Below are 23,584 nucleotides of genomic sequence, written 5' to 3' on the forward strand. Positions count from 1 at the left end.
TCTTCTAGGTATCCAAATACAGTGATTTGATACTTATGTTATTTGGGGATTTTTTTTTTTTTTGTGCACGGTATTGAAACATGTGCAAAGAACTTCTTAAAGAGAGAAGGGAAGAATGGAGTTTGCATTTGTGTTGCCAATGTCCTTACTTTTCCCTCTTGCAAGAGCTGTTCCACTGATGACTTCTTGCTGCACTGGAAGTCCCTCATTCCTGAATTTCAGGCTGCTGGCCGACACCGTCTGGGCTCCAGAGGAACACAAGTGTCTTGGATATGGAAACCAAGGTCTTCATTTGAGGGAGCAGGATTTCTTTATCAGTAGTGGGCCCTTAAACTTGGCTCAGTGTTCAGTGGTGAGACTGTGGAGCAGGGGGAGAAGTGCTCATGGCAACCCATGTTGCTAGGCAGATGGATGATTGTGTTTTGTTCCTGCCACTGTGTTCTCAGGGATCCTGGCTTCACTTCTAGTTATAATTAATGGTAATAAAGTCTGAAGGTTAAAATATGTGGATCTCTAGGGCCATTTCTGTGCCCAAGTGGGATGGGGAACAGCATCCTAGCACTTACACATAAAAGTGAGAGTTTTTTTCTGCTGCAGCTCTTTAGGCATAGTCCCAGAGGCTAAGCACTGCAAGTAGTTCCTTGACATTGAGGAATATTGCTGAGGGAAAGAAATGCTTCCTTTTCCCTAGTAACTCCTTCTAATGCATGTTCAGCTACTTTTTATCAAATGTAGTTTTGTTGAAGCTAGGCAGGACCAGCTAAAGATCCACAGGATCAGAGCTGCATATAAGTAGCAAGAGATACTTGCCAGGGCAGCTCCAGTTCCATCCTGTGGACCAAGAAGGATTTGAGATGCTGCTATGATAAACAACCTCTAACTATGCTTTTTCCCTTCCTTCCCTCCTTCTGAGTTTTTTTTTTTTTTCCTTTTTACAGGTTCAGCCAGCCACTGAGTTTTTTCCCTCTAAAAGAACATCCCACCTTTCCTGCCTTCTTCCCCATTTCTCCCTCAGTTCTAATTGCATGGTCCCACCTCCTGGTTGTGCTGATTGAGATGCTTGTCAGACTCTGCTGAATTTCTTAGTATGGCAGAAAACTATTTACTTTTTGGTGGATTGTTTTTCTGCTAATTCAGTAACTAATATCTGCTGTCAATGAATGGCAGAGCCAGATAGAAGGAGGGCATGCAGCCAGCAACAAAGAAGGAGGAAAGACTTCAAGAAAGAGCTAGATCCTGCCCTGTCAGCACTGGTGAACTCCCCTTGTCTTATGGAATCATACCTTCTGACATTTTATTTAAGAGATCAAATTTTGGGCTTTTAGATATACTACCTGCATGAAAACTGAAATAACTCCCTTGCCAACTTACGTGCTTTTTCCGATTTGGTAGGTCAGAGCATGAAGGCGTTCTATTTTTCAAAAAAGAAACAAAATGATGACAGATGAAGTTAATATGAAATTACCAGCATTCTGGAAAAGGTCAAGTGTAGAGTCAATGATGGTGGGTGTGCCTGTTTGTCTATCTCTACCCACTCCACTAGGCTTCTCTTCACCTGGTACAGGCATAGAATCGAAGTCTGCAGTAACAGAGAGAACAAGGCAGAAGAGCAGCTGTCTTCCTTCCCACACATCAAGGAACAAGGTAGCTACTCACATCGTAATTTACCTGAAATCTAAAGGGAAAGATACACCACAGGCAAGGAACAATGGAGTCCTTTTCTTATTTTTATCTGGTTGCTGTGTATAATTTGGATGAACAGGTAATATTTAGGTAATATGCTGTTTTGAAGAAGCTGTTTCTGAGTCACTCAGATCGGCTCCTGATCCTAGAGGAAGAGTGGAATGGAGATGCCAAGTACACTTATGTCATTTGAAAAAGGATATGGAGACACAGAAACACCCCCTGAATGGCAGGGCTGTTTAGCTACACAGGAGTTACAGGTAGACTCCTGTCACAGAATCATAGCTATCAATTTACTTCCTCTGTCAAGGGCAAATGAATGCACTTTTTTGTGCCTTCTGTTATATAGTCCCCAGGGATCCACACAGGGAGTTCCATAGTGAAGGTCCTCACTAAGCGTTTGGAGGAGAGATGTGTCTGAACACTACAACCCCAAAGCCATGGGGATACGCTTGCTTTATAGGATGTTATTATGTCTCCTTGAACTGATTCATCTTTTACATCACTTCTCCTATTTTAGAGCTGTTTTGTATTGCTGAACAAATTTTCAGAACATATGAATGGAAAATAATCAAAATGTGTGATAGGATGATGGACCCTGATAGCTGAGAGGAATGGATGTGATGAAATTAGGTGCGGAAGCAAGGGAGCCTCATGTCTCTCAGAATTCAGTGGATTCACGGTTTTACATCAACAATGCTAGTTTCTTCTATATTTTCCCTGAGATATTTTCTGACATTTTTTAAATTAAAAATTACAAGTTTAAAAGGGTATGTTCTCTTCAGAGGAGCCCTTTAAAGATCTTGCATACAGCAGCTGATATTTCAAGCTGTTGAATTAGTAGCTCTGGGTTTCCTTTTGTGGTTGTCTGTGCCAAAACGCGATTAGTTGTTCCAGCCCACTCATACCCTCGGTTTGAGATGTCTGTGCATTAAGTTAGAAGGGAAACAGTCATGTGGTTCAGGTCCAATATTTGATCTGCATTATAATTGTTAACATTTTTTTCCTACATGGATTTTTCAAGATACGTTGCTAGGAAATTTTAAAGCAGATAATTTTCATTTTGGAGTGCTTTCTCATTCCGTATTTTGTTCTGCTCCTGGAAACAGGCAAGACACCAAAGCCTTGTGTGTCAGGGATTGGTGGAAGAAAGGGAAACAGGTGCTGTCAGTTGGCTGCAAGCTATTGGAAGCAAAATTAAACTCCTGGCTGGAGCTGTCGATGCAAACGATGCACTTTGATTTACAGTATCTCTTCCTGAGTGGAATCTCAACAACACGAGCAGGACAGTGCAAAATACTGTTTGATGAAATCAGTATTAGCTCTAAGTCACAAAAGATTCTGCAGCTAGGCAAAAGGTATCAAACTTAACAAGTGCAAACATTGAAGATTTGATCAATACTTCTATATACTCAGACCAATGCCCTCCCCGAGGACCTATTGCAGCAACTCATAAGGGCCAGAGTCAGCCACTGGAACGGCATGTAGATGCTGTGGCACAACATGTCACAGCCGTTGGGTACATCATGACTTCCCCTTTCTTGGTTGGCCCTTGCATGGTGCTTTCCTTATCGTCTCTCATGGAGGAGACAAAGTCAAGCGTGTGTCAAATAGGAGAGGGTGATGAGGAAAGCCAAGTGCAAGCCCTGGTGAAATTGCTGGGAAGATGTTAAAAGGTAGTGGCCTGAGTGGAGTCACTGTCTTATCACATCACATTTGCGGGGGTTCACTTCAACTCAAAGACTGCTGTAAAAACCACAAGAATCTCAATAAAGCTGCACAATAGGCATTATTTATGCCTGTTCTAAAGCTGAATTTTGTTCATATTTTGAGTATGGATTTGGTATGAAAACCTGAATTACTGGAACGGGATTTTTTAGAGCTTTTATAAGGCAAATGTGCTAAACAGTTTGAATTAGCGTAGCATTTGTAGAAGAGCTGTAAATGTCCTTTGATGAATCAGGTGATCTGGAAAATTACATAAGAAATCTAATGCTGGGCATGATATTTAAGAAGGTGAAATTCCACATTTGGGATAGGTGAGGGAAGAGATAAGAAAGCTCCATCCTTGCCAAAGCAACGTATCTCGCACTTTTCTTCAGTTTTGAACGTGTGACTGATCAACCACCACAGACCTACAGCCAGGAAAGACAAAGATTTTATGTGTGGAGGGGTTGAGGGAAGAAGAAATGGGATCCCCTGAAACACTGAAAGATAAGGGTCTTTCCTGCTGCTGCATCCTCTAACTTCGACTGGCATGCTGTTCTCACCAAAACTTCTGTTGAAGTTGAGAGAAAACATACCTGTGCTACACCTGTAGTCAAACATGTAATTTGAAGTGTTTAGTTACTTCAATAAACTGTTCGAGTCTATAGATAAGCTTTCAGAAGGATCAGTTTTGTAAGAGACCACGATCAGCTGTTTTCCCAACAGAGCAATGGTGTATTCTCCTGGGTATCTATTATACTCCCTTCATGTTCAATAAAAATGCAGAAATAAGTACCTGTAAGGCAAACAGCGAATGATATAAGTGTTATAAAGAAGTGATTTTTTAAAGCAAAGAAGCCCTATTTGCTTTCAACGTTGGGTACTTTTTTAAAATTTCAGGCGTCCATGAATAAAGAGCACATCGTAATTGTTTGCTTGAGAGGTGGTTCTGAGCCCGTGAGGAGGAGTCATCTATGCGGGCTTTGTGAGAGTTTAGCATCTGACAAACATGCACCTGCTCTAGCAAGGACAAGACTTTAGTTCTAGGAATTTCATAAATATTTATTTTTCTATGAATATACAGTTGCATCTCGCTGGAATATTAATATTTATATTTTTTTCTACTTCCACGGTTGTCTTAGATTCAGAAGAACCCGGCGTCTGCTAAAACACACAGCTAAATTTAAACCGCACAGTTTTAATATCACTAAGACAGATTATTTTAGATGTTTTAGAGCGACAGTATTGAGAATAAAATGTTCTCTCACTTTCTAAAGCTCAGATATGCCGACATCTCTGATGTGGCTGGGAAAACTCTCGTTTTGAGAGGAACGGAGCGCTGCGGTGTGCCAGGCTTCGGGGGGCTCGTGCAGGCCCCGCCGCACAGCCCAGATGGGGGCTTGGACATGGCCAGGTGTGGGGTTCGGTCATAGACAGATGTGGGTTTTTACTGCAGCCAGATGTGGGAGTCGCTCACGGACAGATATTGGGGTTTGGTCACTGATAGACGTGGATTTTGATCACAGCAAGACGTGGGGCTTGGACACGGCCACATGTGGAGTTTGGTCGTGTCCACATGTGGGGTTTTGTCACGGACAGGTACGGGTGTTGACCACAGTGAGATGTGGAGTTTGGACAGGGCCAGATACGGGGTTTGGACACGGCCAGATGTGGGGCTTAAGACACGTCCAGATGTGGCGTTTGGACACAGCCAGATGCGCGGTTGGCGGCAGCCCCGGCTCCAGCCCCGCTGCCCCCCCCGCTCCACCTCCCGCCGCCTCAAGGCGGGGCCGCCGCGCGGGCCGCTCGCGAGGGCGCCGGGTGGGGGAGGGCGCGGCCGCGTCGCCATGGCAACCGCGCGGGGCCGCGGGCATGGCGGACGGGGGGGAGAGCAGCGAGGGTGAGGAGGGACGGGGGGAGAGGGAGGGGAGGAGTGTGAGTGTGTGAGAGTGTGTGTGTGAGAGTGAATGTGAGCGTGAGACTGTGTGAGTGTGTGTGTGAGTGTGAGAGTGTAAGTGTGTGTGGGTGTATGAGAGTGTATGTGAGTGTGTGTGTGAGTGTGAGAGTGTGTGAGTATGAGTGTGTGAGAGTGAGTGGGTGTGAGTGTGTGTCAGTGAGGGCATGTGAGTGTGAAAGTGTGAGTGTGAGAGTGCATGTGAGTGTGAGTGAGTGTGCGTGTGTCAGTGTGACAGTGCGTGTGTGTGTCAGTGGGTGTGAGAGTGTGAGTGTGAGTGAGTGAGAGTGTGTGAGTGTGAGTATGAGTGAGTGTGTGAGTGAGAGTGTGTGAGTGTATGTGAGTGTGTGTGAGAGTGTGAGTGAGTGTGAGTGTGTGTGACTGTGAGTGTGTGTCAGTGAGTGTGGTGCCAGTACGTGTGAGTGTGTGAGAGTGTGAGTGTGAGTGTGTCAGCGTGACAGTGCATGTGAGTGTGACAGTGCGTGTGTGTGTCAGTGAGTAACTGTGAGAGTGTGTGTGCATGTGTGTGTGTCAGTGGGTGTGAGAGTGTGTGTGTGAGTGAGAGTGAGTGAGAGTGAGTGTGAGTATGTGAGTGTGTGTGAGAGTGTGTGAGTGAGTGTGAGTGTGTGTGACTGAGTGTGTGTGTGACTGTGAGTGTGGTGACAGTACATGTGAGTGTGTGAGAGTGAGTGAGTGTGAGTGTGAGTGAGTGTGCGTGTGTCAGTGTGACAGTGCGTGTGTGTGTCAGTGAGTGAGTGACTGTGAGAGTGTGAGTGTGTGCATGTGTGTGTGAGTGTCAGTGGGTGTGAGAGTGTGTGTGTGAGTGTGAGTGAGTGTCTGAGTGAGAGTGTGTGAGTGTGAGAGTGTGAGTGTGTGTGTGACTGTGTGTGTCAGTGATTGTGGTGACAGTACATGTGAGAGTGTGTGTGTGCGAGTGTGTGAGAGTGTGTGTGCGTGTGTGTGAAAGTGTGTGAGGAATGTGTGTGTCAGTGAGCATGAGACTGTGAGAGTGTGTGTGAGTGTGTCTGTGTGTCTTGTAGTGTCCAGAGAACAAATCTTATGAGGTGCGGCTGAGGGAACTGGGGTTGTTCACTCTGAGGAAAAGGAGGCTCACGGGAGACCTTATCGCTCTGTACAACTGCATGAGAGGAGGTTGTGGCGAGGTGGATGTTAGTCTCTTCTCCCAAGTAATGGGGGTCAGGAATGGCCTCAAGTTGTGCCACTGCAGGTTCAGATTGGACATTAGGAAAAATTTCCTCACCAGTAGGGTTGTCGGTCACTGTCAGACGCTGCCGGGGGAGGAGTTTGAGTCACTGTCCCTGGAAGAATTTAAAAGACAGGCAGACGAGGTGCTTAGGGATTGGGCTTAGTGGTGGACAGGTACGGTTGGACTCTGTGATCTCAAAGGTCTTTTCCAACGAAACAATTCTGTGAATGCATGCACACTTGGACATTCACACACCCGTATAAGTACACCCCCACATCCCATTCAAGGTGGCTGCCCCCCCCCCCCCCCCATCCCACCCAGGTCACCGGGGACGCTGCCACCTTCCCGCTGCGATGCCTCCTGCCATCAGTGCCACCCACGGGCCACCCCAAGGTGGGGCCAAACGTCGCCTTCCCTTGTGGGGTGCGTGGCTGAGCCTGAGGCTGGAGCCACTTGGCCATCGCCCCTTGCATGGAGGCATCGGGCTCTGTCTGCCAGGAAAAAGTAATCTGTGCTGCTGACAGCACCATGGCTTATTTTTAGAGGCGAGTGTGTTCTGCTTCAGGGACCGTTGCCAGAAATTACATTTTACAGGCAATTCCTCTTGCAAGGATATTCAGGTATCCCAAACGTACTTTCTGTAAAATTCGCAGTATTGTGACCTCTAAAATCCATCCTTTCCATAAGTGTGCATTGTTAGTTTGCAAATTCTGAGCATTGTACTTGAAATAATCTAAATAATGGATTTTTTCCAATTACTTTAGGGAAAACCCCAATATATTCTGTAGAAAAGTCCTGTATAAAGAGTTGCTGTGGTTTAGTAGGCTTGTTGGTGTTGGGCTGACGGTTGAACTTTATGATCTTGGAGGTCTTTTCCAACCTTAACGATTCTATCTGGCCGAATGAGTGATTTGATTTTGGTAGAAGTATTCCTAGCATGCCCTTTGCAGCATAGATACCTTGGAGCAATTAAGAAATAAGTCTGACGTAGCTTCAATGAGGACTGCTCTAAAAGCGTGATTTATTTTGCATGATTTATTTTGTATTGTTTTTCGGTTTTCTTTAGTCTTGTGAAAATAATTTTTTTTGCATTTTTCCCATTTCACAAATGAGGCACAGTCCTGCAGAGGTGGATAGAATTAATAGGATAACAACCTTTTTTACATTTCATGTTTTTAAAATCCTATAAAACAAGGGGTACCCAATAGAGTATCATATGTCATCTTCTACAGGAAAATTGTGCTGTCATGCTAAGCAACCTTGACCCTTAAACTTCGTTCCTGGCCCTACCAGACTTCCAGGTGGATCATGGAAAGTGACATACTAGGCTTTGGTTTGCTGTCTGTTGAATGAGGACAATAACCTGTATCACACAGACAAGGCATCTGATTTACCTTCCATCACTCATAAGAATCATAGCCCGTCATTAGGCAGACCAGTTGCTCATTGCCTTATAAAGGTGTCTCATTATTATAAACGCAGTTGAAGTAAGCTAATACTCATTAAACTGCAGAAGCAATCCCATAAGAATAAGTTGCTTACACCCATTTCAGAGTTGCTACTAGATGTCTTGCAGGTAGTAGTTAGAGGGCTAATTAGGATTCCACAATTCCAGAGTCACGCATTGATCATGCTTTCTTCTGACAACCATTCTACATCTATGTAAACTGCAACTTTTACTTTTGTCATGCTTCAAACAGAACAATAACATTAGTTGTGTTGTCAAATAATTAATCTTTAGGGTATTCCTTTTGGTTCTTTGTAGAACTGCGTTTCCACCAGCTTTCATGGTAAAGGTTTCCCTTAGGGCCTATTATTTTCAAGTTTTGTCTTCTTCAAATTGAAAACGCCTGCTTAAATGTTTTAGAGATGTACGTAAGGAAAAATGGTGAAAGGCCAAATCCTGCAACCTCTTGTACATCATGTGACTCACATGAGTGTTCCCTCTAACCTATGCAATTCTTGAGAATAAAGTATTGTATGTGCATAAGTGTTAATGGGACTATGCCCATACTGCCTGTAGCATGTTTTATATATGAACTTAGATCACTACATTTGCACTTTCAATGTTCTTTAATGATTTTTCTTCATCCCACCTGATTAGACTGTTTGCTTCATCTTTCTCTTCTGTATATTTGTATCTTCCCTTCTATCATTCTGTTTCTTTTCCCTTTTTCTAATTCGGTCTGTCTGTCCTTCCGTTTGCTCTCAGGTACTTTCTTTGTAATTTGACATAACATGCCAGATTTTCTAAGTTTTAATATCTCTGATCTCAGTGCTGGTGTTACTGGAACCTGAAAGCAAAATGTAGTGCCTGAAGTAGAACGAGACAGAAGACAAGCCAAATTTTTCTCCAGCTGAGATTTAAGAAATCATGTAGAAGTACATAAAGGAGAAAATGCACAGTGCTCCTATATTGTTATGGTGATGTTATGTAATTGATCAGCATTAGAGGTTTTTCTTAGACAATATTCTTTGTGCCATTTAGCACGCATGTAAAATGCATTTAATAAGTCACGAATTTTAATCCAAAAAGAAGTATATTAAATAGTCTGAGCTCCTGTTCCACCCACTTACGCCCATATGAAACCGAATAACTAGTTCTGGATACCAGATGTACTCCAGAAAGATACCCGATTCTCATGCAAAGACCAATGGGAATGGAGAATAACCATTCTGCAATGGTGGTTTTCTCTGCTAAATGGTTAGTTGTTGTTCTGGGTAGTTTGAGTTACAGCCGCAATATGTAATCAAGCCTCACAGATCCTCTTCCCCACTTACGAAACAGCCATGTGGAGATAGTTAGTGGAGATGGGAAAGAGTTTTCACCCCTATTTTAGTGCCTTATGTAAACACAGTAACAGTGTGTTCAATCAATCATACGTATCTGCTCTTTAACTGCCCTGGTTCCCCACATGGCACAGTGGTGAAATCAGAGTTACTAGAGTTTACATTGGGTAAGAACTAGCTACATACCCATTCAATTACTACCTTCTTGCCAAAGTGCAGAGTTACCCCTACTTCACCTCCTATGCCAAATCCTCCCATGTCTGGAGGTGGGATCTAAGCCTTCCCTCTCCATGTCAGCTGATTCTGCCTGGGTTCTGTGTTGCTAGAGATGCTGAGAATGTGCTATCACTGCTCATTCTGTGCTGATAAAACTCTTTTAAGTCCAAGCTTAGAGAGCCTAGTAGCTGCCATGAGCACTGTAGGCAGCTGTAACCCTTAATTCTGCTCAGACCACGCATTGTTTACATGAGAGTTTCAAACCTGACACAGAAAAACGCTTGAGTTGTGTATCACTTCAGGGAATCCCACAGAATGGGATAACATGATGCACATGACATTTAAGCACATGAGTACATTTAAGGGTCTTGCTATACTGAGGATTTTAAAATGTGGTTTTGAGGGTTTCACAAATTTGAAAGGCACAAAAGCTATGGGTTAAATGCTCATAATAACCTTTCAGGCTCAAGTAGTCCATCAGACAAATTATCTCTAATTTAAAAGTGTTAGTATTTCATTTGTGGAAAAAAATATAAAATCAGTATGACCTGTTAAAAGTAAGTAGCTTTTGTAAGGCTCAAGCAAGCAATATTTCAGCTCTAGAAGAAAACCTGAATATATGAGAACATGTAGGAAATCAATGTATGGTTTTATCACAGTGGAATTTACAGATGAGCACTATGAATATTTTTATATCCTCTTGTTGATGTCGCTGCGAGAAATTACATGAAGAGAAAAGTTTATAGCTTTTATTAGTCTGTACTGCAGTTTAGCATACACCTTGACATCAATCAGAGTTATATTTTAATATCTGTGCTTGTTTGAGAGTGGAAAAAAAAAATTATATTCTTCTCCCATGGATGAACACAGGCTATAGATCCGATCCTCTTGGCTATACTCATGTAGGAAAGGCTTATCTCAAATGGATGCAGAACAGGTAATGGCAGATTGACAGCTTTCTTGTTTCCATGGTGCACAAAATTGCAGAAGTTTTTCAGTTTGGCACTACTTATAGTTGACTTATTGAATAAGAAGTTGGGTGGTGTGCAGAAAGGCTTTAAACTTTTTTGTCTTTTAAACAATGCTCACCAGCAGATACGTGCTGCTGAAAGGGAGCTTGAGAACTCCCACAAATTCTGTCTCCAACAATACTTAACATATTATTAAGAATTTCTGTCTACATACTAATTATTCTCAGATCTAAAGAGTTGTGGTTTTTTAGCAGTTTAGGAGTACCTTTATTTTGTGTGAACAGATACGGCTTTGTTGCTATTGGCAATTAGAAGTTGCGGCTGAAGGTCGTGGTGGCAAGCTAATGGTCTTTTGAGTAACAGAGGTCTGACATGGGGCTGTTGTTCAATGTGCTTGAGAGGGAGCCCGTGGGCTTTTCCCCCAGGTGGGGGAACTCCTATGCATCCTGCGAAGTATCCTGAGGGGAGAAGTAGCTGCAGCAGTCATGTTCCAGCCCAGCCTGTGCAAAGGTTGGCCTCATACCCAGCATGTCACCAACATTGGGAAGGGCAAAGGACAGTCAGAGATGGGGCTAGGGGTCCTGCAGAAGGTGGCCAGAGAATCGTGGTGCTCACTGCATGGAGCTTGCAGGTACCCAGTGCAGGGTACTGTGCTGTTGGTACAGTAAGTGGCAGGAGGTCCCAAAACCCATCTCTGGCCCCCGTAGCTTTTGAGGTTGGATTACATGCTACCTGACAAGTCTCGGGACATATTTTTGTAGATGGTCTTTAACTGACGATGTCCGTCTTTGAGAAAACACAGTCTCTCAGATTTCTGGAAATGTGACACCCTTACTGCTCAATGTTCCATAGGCACGGGTGGGATGCAAGAGCCCCATGAGCCTAAGGTTGGAAGGGATTTTCTTGAGCCCAGCCTGGGGCTGTGCACAACATTAACTTTCAATAACTTACCAAACTTCATCTTAGAAATGGTAAGGATTATTGCATAGCTGCTGTAATGTCACAGGAGGTTCTGGGCCGTTACTGCTGTTGGTCAGGATGAAAATTAGAGATGAATTCTGAAGTTTATCTGTGAACAACTTGTATCCCTTTTTCCCCTGTGTACCAGCTTTCTCCTTTAGCTTAGCCTTCCTTAAATGATTATAGAAATAAATCTTATGCCCCATTGATGATAAATGTGTCTTAAATTTGTCAGCTGAAATGTGGTTCAAATTCAGAATGTTACTCTTACGCAAACAAAAGACAATGGAAGATTCATATTCATTCATGATATGTGAAGAAAATGATTTAGCACTGTAAGTGATAACTTTCAAGACAGCTCCTTAAAAAGGGAGCAGCTGCAGCAAACCCCTGTAACGCCTTGCCATTTTGTTTCACTGCCATAATCCTCCTTTGCCTGAGCAAAGCTCTTGGTGCAGATAGAACTGCAGCCAGTCTAGAAATGGTATTTTTTTTAGCCCATTTGAGGCCCTGTCAGGCAAATTGAAGGGCTGGTGATAGGTCACGTAACAGCAGCATAAATTAAAAGTCATACTTAAATCCCCTCACTCTCCTATTATGTTGTAGACAATTACAGGTTCTTCAAAATAAAGAAAGTTTGTAAAGTGCTGTATTCTAGCAGGGCTACTGTGGTGCTATAGTTAAACTACGTTTAAAATAAACACATTCTCAGAGTACTAATATCCACTTGGTTCTGATCCCTGGTTCCAGATGACTTGAGCAGTTGGTGTGCAGAGGCAGTTTAGTAGACTTACTCAGTTTATGAGATACTTGGTGCTGCCCTATACGCAGTCAGATGTGCCCTTGGTGACAAGCTATCCAGTGCCCTCTTGGAGCCATCCCACATCGATGGTGGTGGGAGCTGCTGTTGTGGGGCACGCAGCAGTGTGCACTTCTGCACTTCAGTGGAGCTTGGTGTGTGGGGTGTGTGTTTGTAGGTTGTGAGTGTTAAAAGTTGTCCCTTGTGGCTCTGTTAGTCGCTTCTGGGACCAGCAATGTGGAGACAACAGGAAGAGTGGAGACAAATGCCTTCTGCAACCACACCGCATAGCAATGTGGGTATTGTTCTTCTATTATTGTAGCCTGGGTAAGCTCTTCCACTTCAGCAGCAGCTGGAGGTATAGCAAGGCTCTCAGGATCACCAGGAGAGCTACATATCCTCACAGGGCAGTTCACTGTAGGTGATGAAAGAGAATATAAGTATGGGCTAGACATAACTCTTTCATTATGTCCCAGGTGTGGCTGAGATGAAAGATAGGAACAAACTGCACAGAGATTACTGTTTTTGCCAGCTCTGAGCTGCAACAGGAGTCCTGACTGGTACAACCACCAGAGCTGGGATTTCAGGGATGTGCAAGACATCCCTAACGGAGATTTATGCTGAGCTTATCTCTGCCTTATGAAAAGGGAGATTGCATGCAGCCGGTATTGACTTTAAAAAAGTGTCACAAATATTTTTTGCAGGCTGAAAAACGTCAAGCACTGGCATTTCTTTCATTTCTCTGTAGGGAAGATAACATCATGGCTTTCCTCAAGAGAAGTATAAGATATGATTGTATATTATCTGTGAATCACAGGCATACAGCTGGTAATTCAGATCTATGCATAGATGGGACTTCCTTGCTTTGTTTGAATAACTAGAGATGTATTTCTACATCCTCTGCTCAGAAGAGAAGAAAGGAAAGGATTTTCTCCCAGCGTTTTGCAAGTTGTTTGACTGCCCTCAGTGTTTGTTGCATGCAATGGCAAGTATTTGACAGCACCTAGCAGAATGAGGGCTTTACTGTCAGAGCTGGACCTCTGCAAATGGTTAGGGTGAGTGATGTTACTCAGAACTTGCCGCTTTGGCTTATGAAGCCCCAGTCTTTTTGAAGTCAGGCTCAACCACTACTTGAGTAGCTGCAAAATGATGATGTGCTTGCTGAAATCTATGTGATAACTGAGACCTATTAAGTCCAATTTGGACCTATATTTATTCCAGAGAGTCCTTTTTACGTGCTTCTTCCCAAGTAATAATCTACAAAAGTTGTGAGGCATGTAGAACTAAAGCAAAATGGCTGTGGTCAACTGCTTGGCAAGACACGCAGGTCCAAATCCTGAGAGTCATAGTTGAACATTCCATGCTGTGTCCTGATTGTTGTTCTAAAACTGTTACTGCTAGTACTGACAATAAATGTTTGACAGCTTATCAAATGAAAACGCGTTTCCTTATGATCCAGGACTCAATAGTTTTTTCTGTCTTGTAAGGCCACTGTAACTGTTCCATGCCAGTGTCTTGAGGCCCGTTTCATGCAACCCTTCCCTCCAAGAAGGGCAAAAAGGCAAATTTGAGAAAAAAAAAAAAGTTTTCACATGTGTTCAAATATTAGGGGAAAAAAAAAAAGCTTTTCTGCAAGGTCTCTGCAACAGGAAATGCACAGTGTGGGAAAACAAACTTATGTGAAAGCAGGTAAAATAAAAACTGCTATGGTCAGGAGAGGAGCTGTAGTATTTTTCTAAGATGCTCAGGAGGGCTGCCAAGCATTTCTGCTGAAAGTAATGGTGACTCTAATGATTCTTTTAAGCTCTAAGAGATTATCCCTGCTTTTTATCTGAGATTTGGGTATACACAGAACATACCCCGCATGTATTCCTTCTGTTTCCTGGTGCTATGCATTCACCAGAGGATATAGGCAGTAAGCCGAATGTTACTGTTCACAGCTTGATCCCGCACTATTTAAAACCGGTGTGACAGTAGGTTAGGCTACAAGGAGTAAGGCGCTTTAAGAAGGTCAGGGCATTAGCTGTCACTATTGACTGCTTCAAAGCTCAGAGAGACTTTGTACTCAGGGTGATAAAAATCTGTGAGCTGTAGCTACAGGGAAAGGTGCAAGACAGATCCGTGACCTCGCACGGCAAGGTGCTTGTCACTGGGTGCTAACTGCCATAGCCTCAAGAGCCAGGGGGACAGCAGGGGATGGCAGGAGGAGCTCAGGGCTGTGGCTGGGTCAAGGCTGCATGCAGTCCTTAGAGCAGCAGCAGCGGAACAGTAAGTTGGAGCTGGAGGAGAGCTGGGTGCCAAATATTTGCTTGTGCACTTCCCTGCCACTTACAAGTAGTAATCCTGCACAGAATTGTACTGGCCAGAACAGAAAGCAGAAAACTGCCTGTGATGCTGAGTATGTGGGAATCCAACTTGCTTTGCCATTCCCTGATGGAAGGGCTTCTGCCTACTACCAACAGCAAGGCAGGAGATGGCAGCCTCCACTGGACCATTTTCCTCACAGATGTAAAAGGAATGTTGTAGCGTGGCTTGCAAATTACTCACTAGAAAATGTCAGAATGCTTTGTAATTTTAATCTGAATTAGGCCAATTTGTGGCTTTCTTTTCTGACTTGCTTTTCCCCTAGGGATGCTGCTAGGTCCAGAACACTTCATGAGTAAGAAAATCAAGTGCAGTAGCCAAATTCTGGCCCCAGTATGCACACCTGCATTTCCAAAGGCTGGACTAGCTCATCTTGGCTAGATGTTACAATGCACCACTGCCTGGGTTTGTGATGGCTTAGGGATCCATGCCAGAGTCTGTCTTGTCGTAATTGTTTTGACCTAGAATGAGATGCGTGCTACATCCCAGATGCATGGTTGTACCAACCAGCCAGCCACTACACCTCCATTTCTCCTCTTTGGCAGATGCAAATCAAATCACAAATTCATTTTGTGCAGTAAAAGTGGGAAGAACTTCTGTACTATCCCATGAAAAAGATTTTGCAAAATTGATTGCTCATCAAAGAGGCTTGAGAAAATTGAACTCTAGCTGAGTAAAGGTGGTATTCTTTAATCATCTCCCAGGACTGTAGGCCTCTCTGATGATGCTTATGAAGACTTGTGCTTCAGATGTGTGCTTATATATCTTTGGATATATATGTAGGTATACTATGTCTACACAGATTTTGTACAGTAAAACCACCAAGGCATATTTTGTCAAGCCTTTCCTGAGATTCATAAAGTGCTGTCCCTGACACAGATTGATAGGTACCTGTGTTGCATCACTCAGACTAGCTGCCCACAGGGAATGCAGTTTTCCCTAGCAAACCATAGGTAGCATCCCTCCCCCATGTGTCCCAGGATTGCGTATACTTCACTTGTTCTCAGTAACAAGCTGCTCAGGAACTCTTTGAACAGCAGGGAGTCCCTATAGGGCAGGGAAGAGACTAATCACCCCCTTCCTTTTTCTTAAAAATAGTTCTCATCACCTGGAGATGGGTCTAGACTGCCAAGGACACAAGGCATACGTGGCACCTGAAGAGATGTGAAGATGATGATGACAAAAGAACAAAGCTGGGAAACGAGATTCAGCAGAGCAAAGAGGTGCTATTCCAGAGGGAACAGTGCTCTAGGGCAAGAGTCAGCCGGTGATATCAGCCTCATCTGCCCATGTGCATTTTTGTTGAAGGAGCTCAGCCAAGTAATAGGAAAGGCAGAATTGTATCCCTTGACACATCCTCAGCACATGCTGCTGCTTCTTTTTTCAATGGCACCAAACATCCGTATGCCTTCCCCGCCAGCAAACCTGCCACATGTCCAGCCCTGAAGGTCACTTAGTTCTACAGACCCTAAGAGGCACCATATGACACTAGCAGGATTACTACTGGACCTAGTCCCACTCAGTCACTTGCAACATTCAAGATTCACTGACCCTCTTCCCTTCTTGTAAGTTCTGCTCGATTAGAGAGTTACAGAACGGTTTGATTTGAAAGAGGCCTTAAGGATCATGCACTTTCTACACCCCTGCATAGGCAGGGACACCTTCCACTAGACCGGGTTGCTCAAAGCCTCATCCAATCTGGCCTTGAACACCTCCAGGGATGGGGCATCCGTGACTTCTCTGGGCAACCTGTTCCAGTGCCTCACCACCCTCACGGTAAAAAATTTCTCCTAATATCTAATCTAAATCTTCCCTCTTTCAGCTTCAAACCGTTACCCTTTGTTCTATCCCTGCATTCCCTGATGAAGATCCCCTCCCTGCTTTCTGTAGGCCCTATTTAGGTACTGGAAGGCTGCTGTCACGTCGCCCCTGGGCCTTCTCCTCTCTAGGCTGAACAAACTCAGCTCTCTCAGCCTATCCTATTATAAAAAGTTTCAGTAAATTCAAAGTAATTTTGCTTTGCATTTTATGTATAGGAAGTCTTTATGCCATTTATTTCTTTGACAAACACAATGCAGTCCTCCTTTCTGGAGACCTCCAAAAAGAATTGGGTGGAACCAGGGAAATTAATGTTTCTGCACTGGAAGCCTGGGCACAGTGAGGCTGTCAGGGTTGTAGTACAGGGAGTGATGCAGAAAATAGTGGTTTATTGGTCCCCCCCCAACATATGGACAATTTTGTGTTACAGCAAGCATCTGTCAAGGATTTTGCAGAAGTAGCAAGGATATCCCTTGTAATTTGCCCTTCTCCATTCCCATAGGCAAATGCATTATCTGCAGCAAGCCCGGGCAGTGGTTGTGGTTCCACTGGGGCTTCACACTGACGTACTTTGCCATCTGCATCCTCTGGCTTTAAGAAATATAGTGCAAGCTCTGGACAGAGCAAGCAAACAGGATTCTGGTAAGGATGTGGGAGCCAGGTTTAACACGGCAGCTGTTCAGGCTGTTACATCATTCTGAATCAAGGCAGATATGTACGAGTTATCGAATACTGAGGATACAGGCTGATCTCTGTGGACTGGTGTGGGAGCTGTTTGCCCTGCACGAGCCAGGCAAAACAGTGGCATCTTGCAAGAGCAACCAGGAGTGAGAGCATTAAAATGAGTTTGATGACCTGCAAGAATGTGTACCACGGGGGAAAGAAATATTTTCTCCATTGGTGAAGAGCCATCTAGAAGGGAGGGCAGTAGACAAGACTGATCGTGATTCCACCACCTCTGGGGAGAGTTAACAGGGACAAGAACTTCGTCAGTGTTGAATATTCCCTTTTAAATCAATGCCACCTTAATACAAACAATGTTTTGAAGGCTGTCACATTTTCTCAACTTCGAGGTTGAAATGCACAGTTGTCATATCTTTTTTTTAATGTCTTTAATGGGTTTGTCAACTTTTAACTGCAATAACCAAAATATCTCCATTGTGGTTGATCTGAACTATGTTAGGGTTTTTTTTTTTATTATTAGCGTCATTCTATAAAATAATCTCATTTCCATAGACAAAGCTGGAGTCAAGACAGTGCTTAATTTTCCAGATCACTTTATTATATATTTTACCGATGTTACAATTGTCTTATATAAAGAAGACAAAAAGGCAAAAATGTGTTTAATACTTTTGTGTCAGAATTTGAAGTAGCTTTTGCACTTAACTTTGCCACAGCCTTCGTCAAACTGACAGCCTGTATTTTATTATCAGACATCAAATTAATTACTTGATTTTTCTAAACCCTTATTTGCTGCCAGTGGTTTTGTTCTAATGGTTATTCGCATCACGTGCCATGGGACTGTGCAAAAATTGTTCTGATTGCTCCACTCTGAGAGCTTCATTCTGTGTATCTATTTTTAAATATAGTCCCTTTATTTTTGCTTCTCTATTAGTTTTACGTAAGGCAGCTACTGTGGTGAAACAACCAGGGAATTTTTCAGCTCTCGCATGTACTACTGTTTGAAAAGAGGTATGGCAGTAGGGTGAAGCAATGCTTTTCTCCCAAGGTTGATTGCACAGATGATGAGAAGTGTAGGGTTTTGGTTTTGTTCATTCACAGTGCTAGTGGGGCTTGCTTGTTTAGCTAGATGCCACATGGTGTATGCTGTGACAAACGTAAACAATAGGAAGCAACGATATGGCTAGTTCTCAACAATTGTGAAAAAAGTAAAAGAAACTGCTTTTGCTGTTCTTGAAACTTAATTTGAGAATGCTTGAAAGTGACCTCTGCAGAGACCAGTTAAACTTCTTTATTCTTGTGCAGGAAACAGACTAACTTTAGAGTGTGTAAGTATCATCTGTGGTAACATGGGATGCTTCTCATCCAAGAGAGAAAGGATTATTTCTTTCCTGAGTCTGCAGGTCATGGCTCAGATTCCCAAGCTGGAGTAGATAACACTGGCAGAGAAGAACTCAGCCTGGTCATTTCTTGGGAACTATGGTTTACCCAACGTCATGAAACTTTTATCTCTTCACTCAGTCTGAATGGCTAAACTCAGGTGATGCATTTCTCACTGCTGCCATCAATACTTTTGTCTCAACCTGTTTTCTTCAGGTTGCAGTTCAGGAATTGGTTTATCCCTTCTTCAGAAGAATCAAACTGCTTTATAAATCTCTGTTTTTTTTCTTCAGGATCTACTTGATTTGTCTTTCCAGAATGAAGACCCTTCAATGGGCACAAATCTTAATCCATTATGTATCACAAAGTACAAAGAAATAACATTGCATATTCCACAAGCTTGCAGCTTAATCATAGTGTTTGTTTCTTTTCTGGTATCTAATATATTAATATGATACATGCCATAGGAAGTACAGAATAGAGAAGAAAATATTTCTCTTGCACAGTATTTTTAGAGTGTGGCATACAGCTACTGTTTCAGCATATTAGGCGGACTGTACATTAAGCTTCCCCTGGAATTAAGAAGTCACTAGAGAAAATCTAATGTATGCCTTTTCTTCTACAGAGCAGAAAGGTCTGGCCAATAAGTCAGATTCAAATAGCCGCAAGATTGTTTTCACTTTCCTCAGTAATTTCCTTAAAATAGAAGTAGTTAAATGCTGTAAGGTTTTTTTCCTTGGAGTTAGGCAAAGTTTCTGAATTACTTTTATGTCAGTTAAGCTCCCCCATTTAGCATGAAGGCAACAAAATTTAGGGTGTTGTATACTTCGCTTTGGAGTTAGGAAAGAGAAGCAGTAGCTTGGGAACACTTTATGCTGATGTCATAACCAAGAATTCATCTTATGATACCACACTGGCTTTCCCTTTTTTTTTCTTTCCTGGAAACACAACATCTTGATAAAACATGAGCTTATTTGAGAATGTTGGAGGTTTCACCTATGGTGGTGATGCTGACTATTGTGAGTGCTTTTTAGTATCTTAACCTAGGTGATAGTCCACTTAACACTTGCTTAAAAGCCTGATTATCTCAGAAGAGGGAATTGATAACCTCCTCAGAGCTACAGTTGTGAAGACTGTTAATGAGTGTTTTTTGCTTTGTGTTTAAGCCCATGTATAGTACCTTTATTCTCTTTAGAACTACAGTCAGTTTTGTTCTGCACCCCCCCAATTATTTTGCCTTTATTTTTCCATTAGTAGTTTTGTGAAGGATTTTGGAAGAGGTCAGATCATAGAATCATAGACTCATGCCCTGTACACCTAGACAATAAATGGAGATTCACTCTTAAAGAGAATATGGTACTGGTTTCACATCTTGAAGAATCTCCTTCTTACTGGGGAATTGTTCCTGTATCTTGACATATTTCTAGGATTTTAATTCCACATTAAGGCTGTAAGGAGTAAGATCTGTTTAGCTATTTCTGCTCGTTGGCCATAGCTTTTTATTTTGACCATGAAGTGAGTAACCTCAGTTTTTAGGCTGGGACTTCACACTTACTTTGTACCTTTTCCACCTCCAGCTGGCTCAGATATTTCCTGTAGCTGAACCACCTTCTCACCTCTCCTTTCGATTGGCACTGTATGGCAAGACAGAGGGTGTTTTGATTTTGGGGATGATGAGAAGAGTTAGGATTTGCAAAGGATGATCATAGGGGCCTCTTATGGAAGAGTGTTGGAGCACTGTGTGGGGTGGTTACATACCATAGCTTGGATCTGTGAGCAGAAAGAGATGGTTCACTGAAGTCGAGTGGAGATTGCAGGGGGATTTAAAACTCCCACTTTCTCATGTGGTTGCCTGCACAGCCGTGTCACCTCTTGTGTTCAGAACCTTCTTAAAAACGCTCCTTTTCCTTCATGTCAATCTTTGCATCACATTTTCAGCTGACAGAACCAAGGTTGCTGCCTGTTTTTTTACTGAAATAATAGCTACTGGAAAAGAGAAGAAATGGTGCTGAGTATGTAGCTAATGGTACTATTCTGTACTTCCTGCTGATAAATGCTGGTTGGTGGATAGGGACATCTGTAAATGAGCTGTTGATAGCTCCACTTTTAAATAAAACCAAAACAAGAACATGTAAAGACTCTAAAACTATTTATCACTGGTGGGGGGTGGGTGGGTGGGGGGGTGTTCCAGTTGTGTCTCTTTTCCTTTCAGACTGATTGGTTCAGCAAAGCAGCCCTCTGTGAGAGAGTGTTCTGTCACCAGAGGCCTCAGGGGCTTCCTCACACCTGCTTGTAACCATAACGTAGTACCATGAAGAGAGGATGGAGTAGTCCACATGCGTACAGAAGTTTAAATATAAAATTGACTATATTTATCACAATATACCTTGATTGATGTTCATAAAAATTAATGTTTCAGGTATGCTGGGCAGTAACACTAAGTAATAAAATGCTTCTACAAATCAACCCTTAATTTTATTCTTTACATAGCATGAAAAGAGTTCCAGAGTATCTCATAGTGTAAATTCATTAGGCTCCATTGGCTCTAAATCTTTTATGTGAGCAGCAGAGAGATACTGCTTCACAGCATTTTAAATGTTTTTTCATGTTGGCCTACCTGTTCTTTTGATACCTCCTTTTTTCTGTACATAATTTCTCTTCAGTGAAAGGCAGGGTTGGCTTTTTGAACCATCAGAGGAACAGGCCCCAAGGAGGAAAAGAAAGCAAGCTTGTACATTAAACAACAGATAGATAGAATCTAGCAAATGGTATCAACTAGAGATCACTTTTAAAAATGCTCATTACTCAAGAGCCTGGCAGAACCACATCTATTTAATTGCTTCTGTTCCCTACAAAGAGTGAAGCTGTGGTCTTTGAAGAAGAAATGTCACAACAGCGGCAGGCGGGCTGCTTAAGGACTGGCTTCAAATGGGCCTCAGAGTTCTGGGAAACAGTCTGGAGAAGCTGAAGAGGAACAATTCAGTCTGAAAGAACCACCAGAATTAATTTGGGAGTCCCAGCTCCCTGGCAGTCTTACTTAACTGGCAGTGCCTGGAGCTTTATCTTGTTCATGGTAAACAAACTGGGAAAATAGCAAAGGACAGTACAGGAAAGAAAACTGATAGGGAATAGACTTTCCAGTTAATGTATCTGAGCAATGGATTTTAGGACATTTTGTTTTCTTATTGCAAATGTGGTAGCAAAATAAATGAGAATGAGAAAATGAGAAAAAAAAGACAAGTATCTGAAGCATTTTAGCAGCATAAAAATGGAAATAGTATGTCATCCCTTTAGGACATGTTTGAGGGAATGAGTAATTGTAGGTATTGGAATCTATTTTGGCATAGCGTGTTTCAGTACTTATTCATTAAGCTATTAGAAGTAATCAGATAACTTTATATTTGAAATTATGTATTGTTTTTCTAGTTAGTAGAAATCTTTTGTTCTATCACAGCATAGGTATTTCTGTCCTGAAAAGTGCTAAATGTTCCATGGGGCAACATGAAACTTTTGTTGATTTATCCATGGAGCAGTCTTCTAGTACAGAAAGATTTCAGTACATCAGAGCATCATGTCTGCTAAATTAACTGCATGTCTCATCTCTTGATGCCCTTCTTGAAGGTGTAATTTTAAACTTGTATCCGTTGTCCTAGAGCTGGAATCCATCTTTCTCTCCCTCCCAAAGAGAGTTTTAGAGTGAATCACAGAGGTCTTCAGATAACTAGCTGAGAGATTTACGCAATAGCATATTAGGTGTTCACTCATCTCACAGAGAGTTTTCGAGAGGACTACAGTATATTATGTTTTCTTCCATGGATATGGCTCTTAGTCACAACTTCCTCTCAGTTCTTGGAAGAAATATAAATTATCCAGTACCTAGATTAAATCATCAAGTTCATTTCATTTCAGGACCTTTCTTTGACAAGCCTCTTGAAACCATTAAGATTAATGTATACTATTTTCACAAAGGCAAAGCTTGAGAAGTTTGGATGGCTACATAGTTCCAGTTCTGGGAATCTCTCCCTGCCTCCCCCAGTTTAATTTTTATTTCTACAGAAGGCTCACTCATCAAGTCAAGAATATACAGCTATAAATATTCTTTCAGCATTTCTCTATTGCAAGACATAGTGTACAGTTGAAGTGCCTGATCTCAAGAACTAAACTCCAACAGTGGATCCAGGACTTTCTGAAGTCACTGAAAAAACTCTCATGAAATTTAGTAGTTTGTGACTCTTTAGGGCCTCTTCTATGAGGAGTCAGGTCCACTTGGATTTAACTGTGTTTTTTTGTAAAGGAATTAAATGTGTATTTTACTGCTTAGGCACATAGAAGATAAGTATTATTGTCAAGCTATGAGAAGATTACAGCTTGTCCTGTGTCTGGGGACTGAACAGAGCACTTCTCCTCAATGAGCTCCAGTCTCCAATCTATCATGCATGTACCTGCCCATGCTTCCATCAGGGTAATAAAGTCAGAGAGAGGAATCCAGGATATATTCCTACCTCTCTTATCTTTATGTACCCTCTCTTCAGTATGAGGCACAGACGGAAGGCAGTAGTCACCTGCACCTTTATAAGGGGTTGCACCTCTCTCCCGTATGAAGAAGAGCTTCCTTCTGTCTAGGTCAGTCCTCTGCTATACTGAAGTTGCTTGCAGCCTGTGGTGGGATGACGTTGGCCAACCGCCAGGCACCAGCCCAGCTGCTCTCTGCCCTCTTCAACCATGTGGGGAGAGAAAATACAATGAAAAAACTCATGGATTGAGATAAAGATAGGCACATCACAAAGCAAATGTGTTGTTTAGCAGTGTTCAGTTCTGATGCCCTTTGGCAGAAAGCAGGCATTTCTGTCAGGAGGGCAAGGGAGGAAATAAAAAAAAACTGGTTGAGCACTGCAGCCCCAGGGATTCCCAAACTCTAGGGACTGTAGAAAAGTAGGTATGAATTTGTTATGCCTGTGGAAACAAGGTCCAGTGGTTTAGTGTTGGACAGAGCTGCTCAACCACACAACACCAGATGAGCCTAAGGAAAAGAATAAATAATCTAATAAAGGAGA

At 42.6% G+C, this 23,584-nt stretch overlaps 1 protein-coding gene across 1 annotated transcript in view; it reads left to right on the forward strand.

Annotated features, from left to right (window-relative positions):
* The first annotated feature begins 6,904 nt into the window (after nucleotides 1-6,904).
* EFCAB2 (EF-hand calcium binding domain 2) overlaps nucleotides 6,905-23,584 on the forward strand; it is a 31,419-nt gene continuing 14,739 nt past the window's right edge. Inside the window, exon 1 of the mRNA XM_069850881.1 lies at nucleotides 6,905-6,974. Within this exon, the coding sequence (XP_069706982.1) occupies nucleotides 6,905-6,974 (70 nt within the window). The remainder of the gene's footprint in view (nucleotides 6,975-23,584) is intronic.

This window comes from Phaenicophaeus curvirostris, chromosome 2, assembly GCF_032191515.1.
Source record: "Phaenicophaeus curvirostris isolate KB17595 chromosome 2, BPBGC_Pcur_1.0, whole genome shotgun sequence".
In the NCBI taxonomy this organism is placed as follows: Eukaryota; Metazoa; Chordata; class Aves; order Cuculiformes; family Cuculidae; genus Phaenicophaeus; species Phaenicophaeus curvirostris.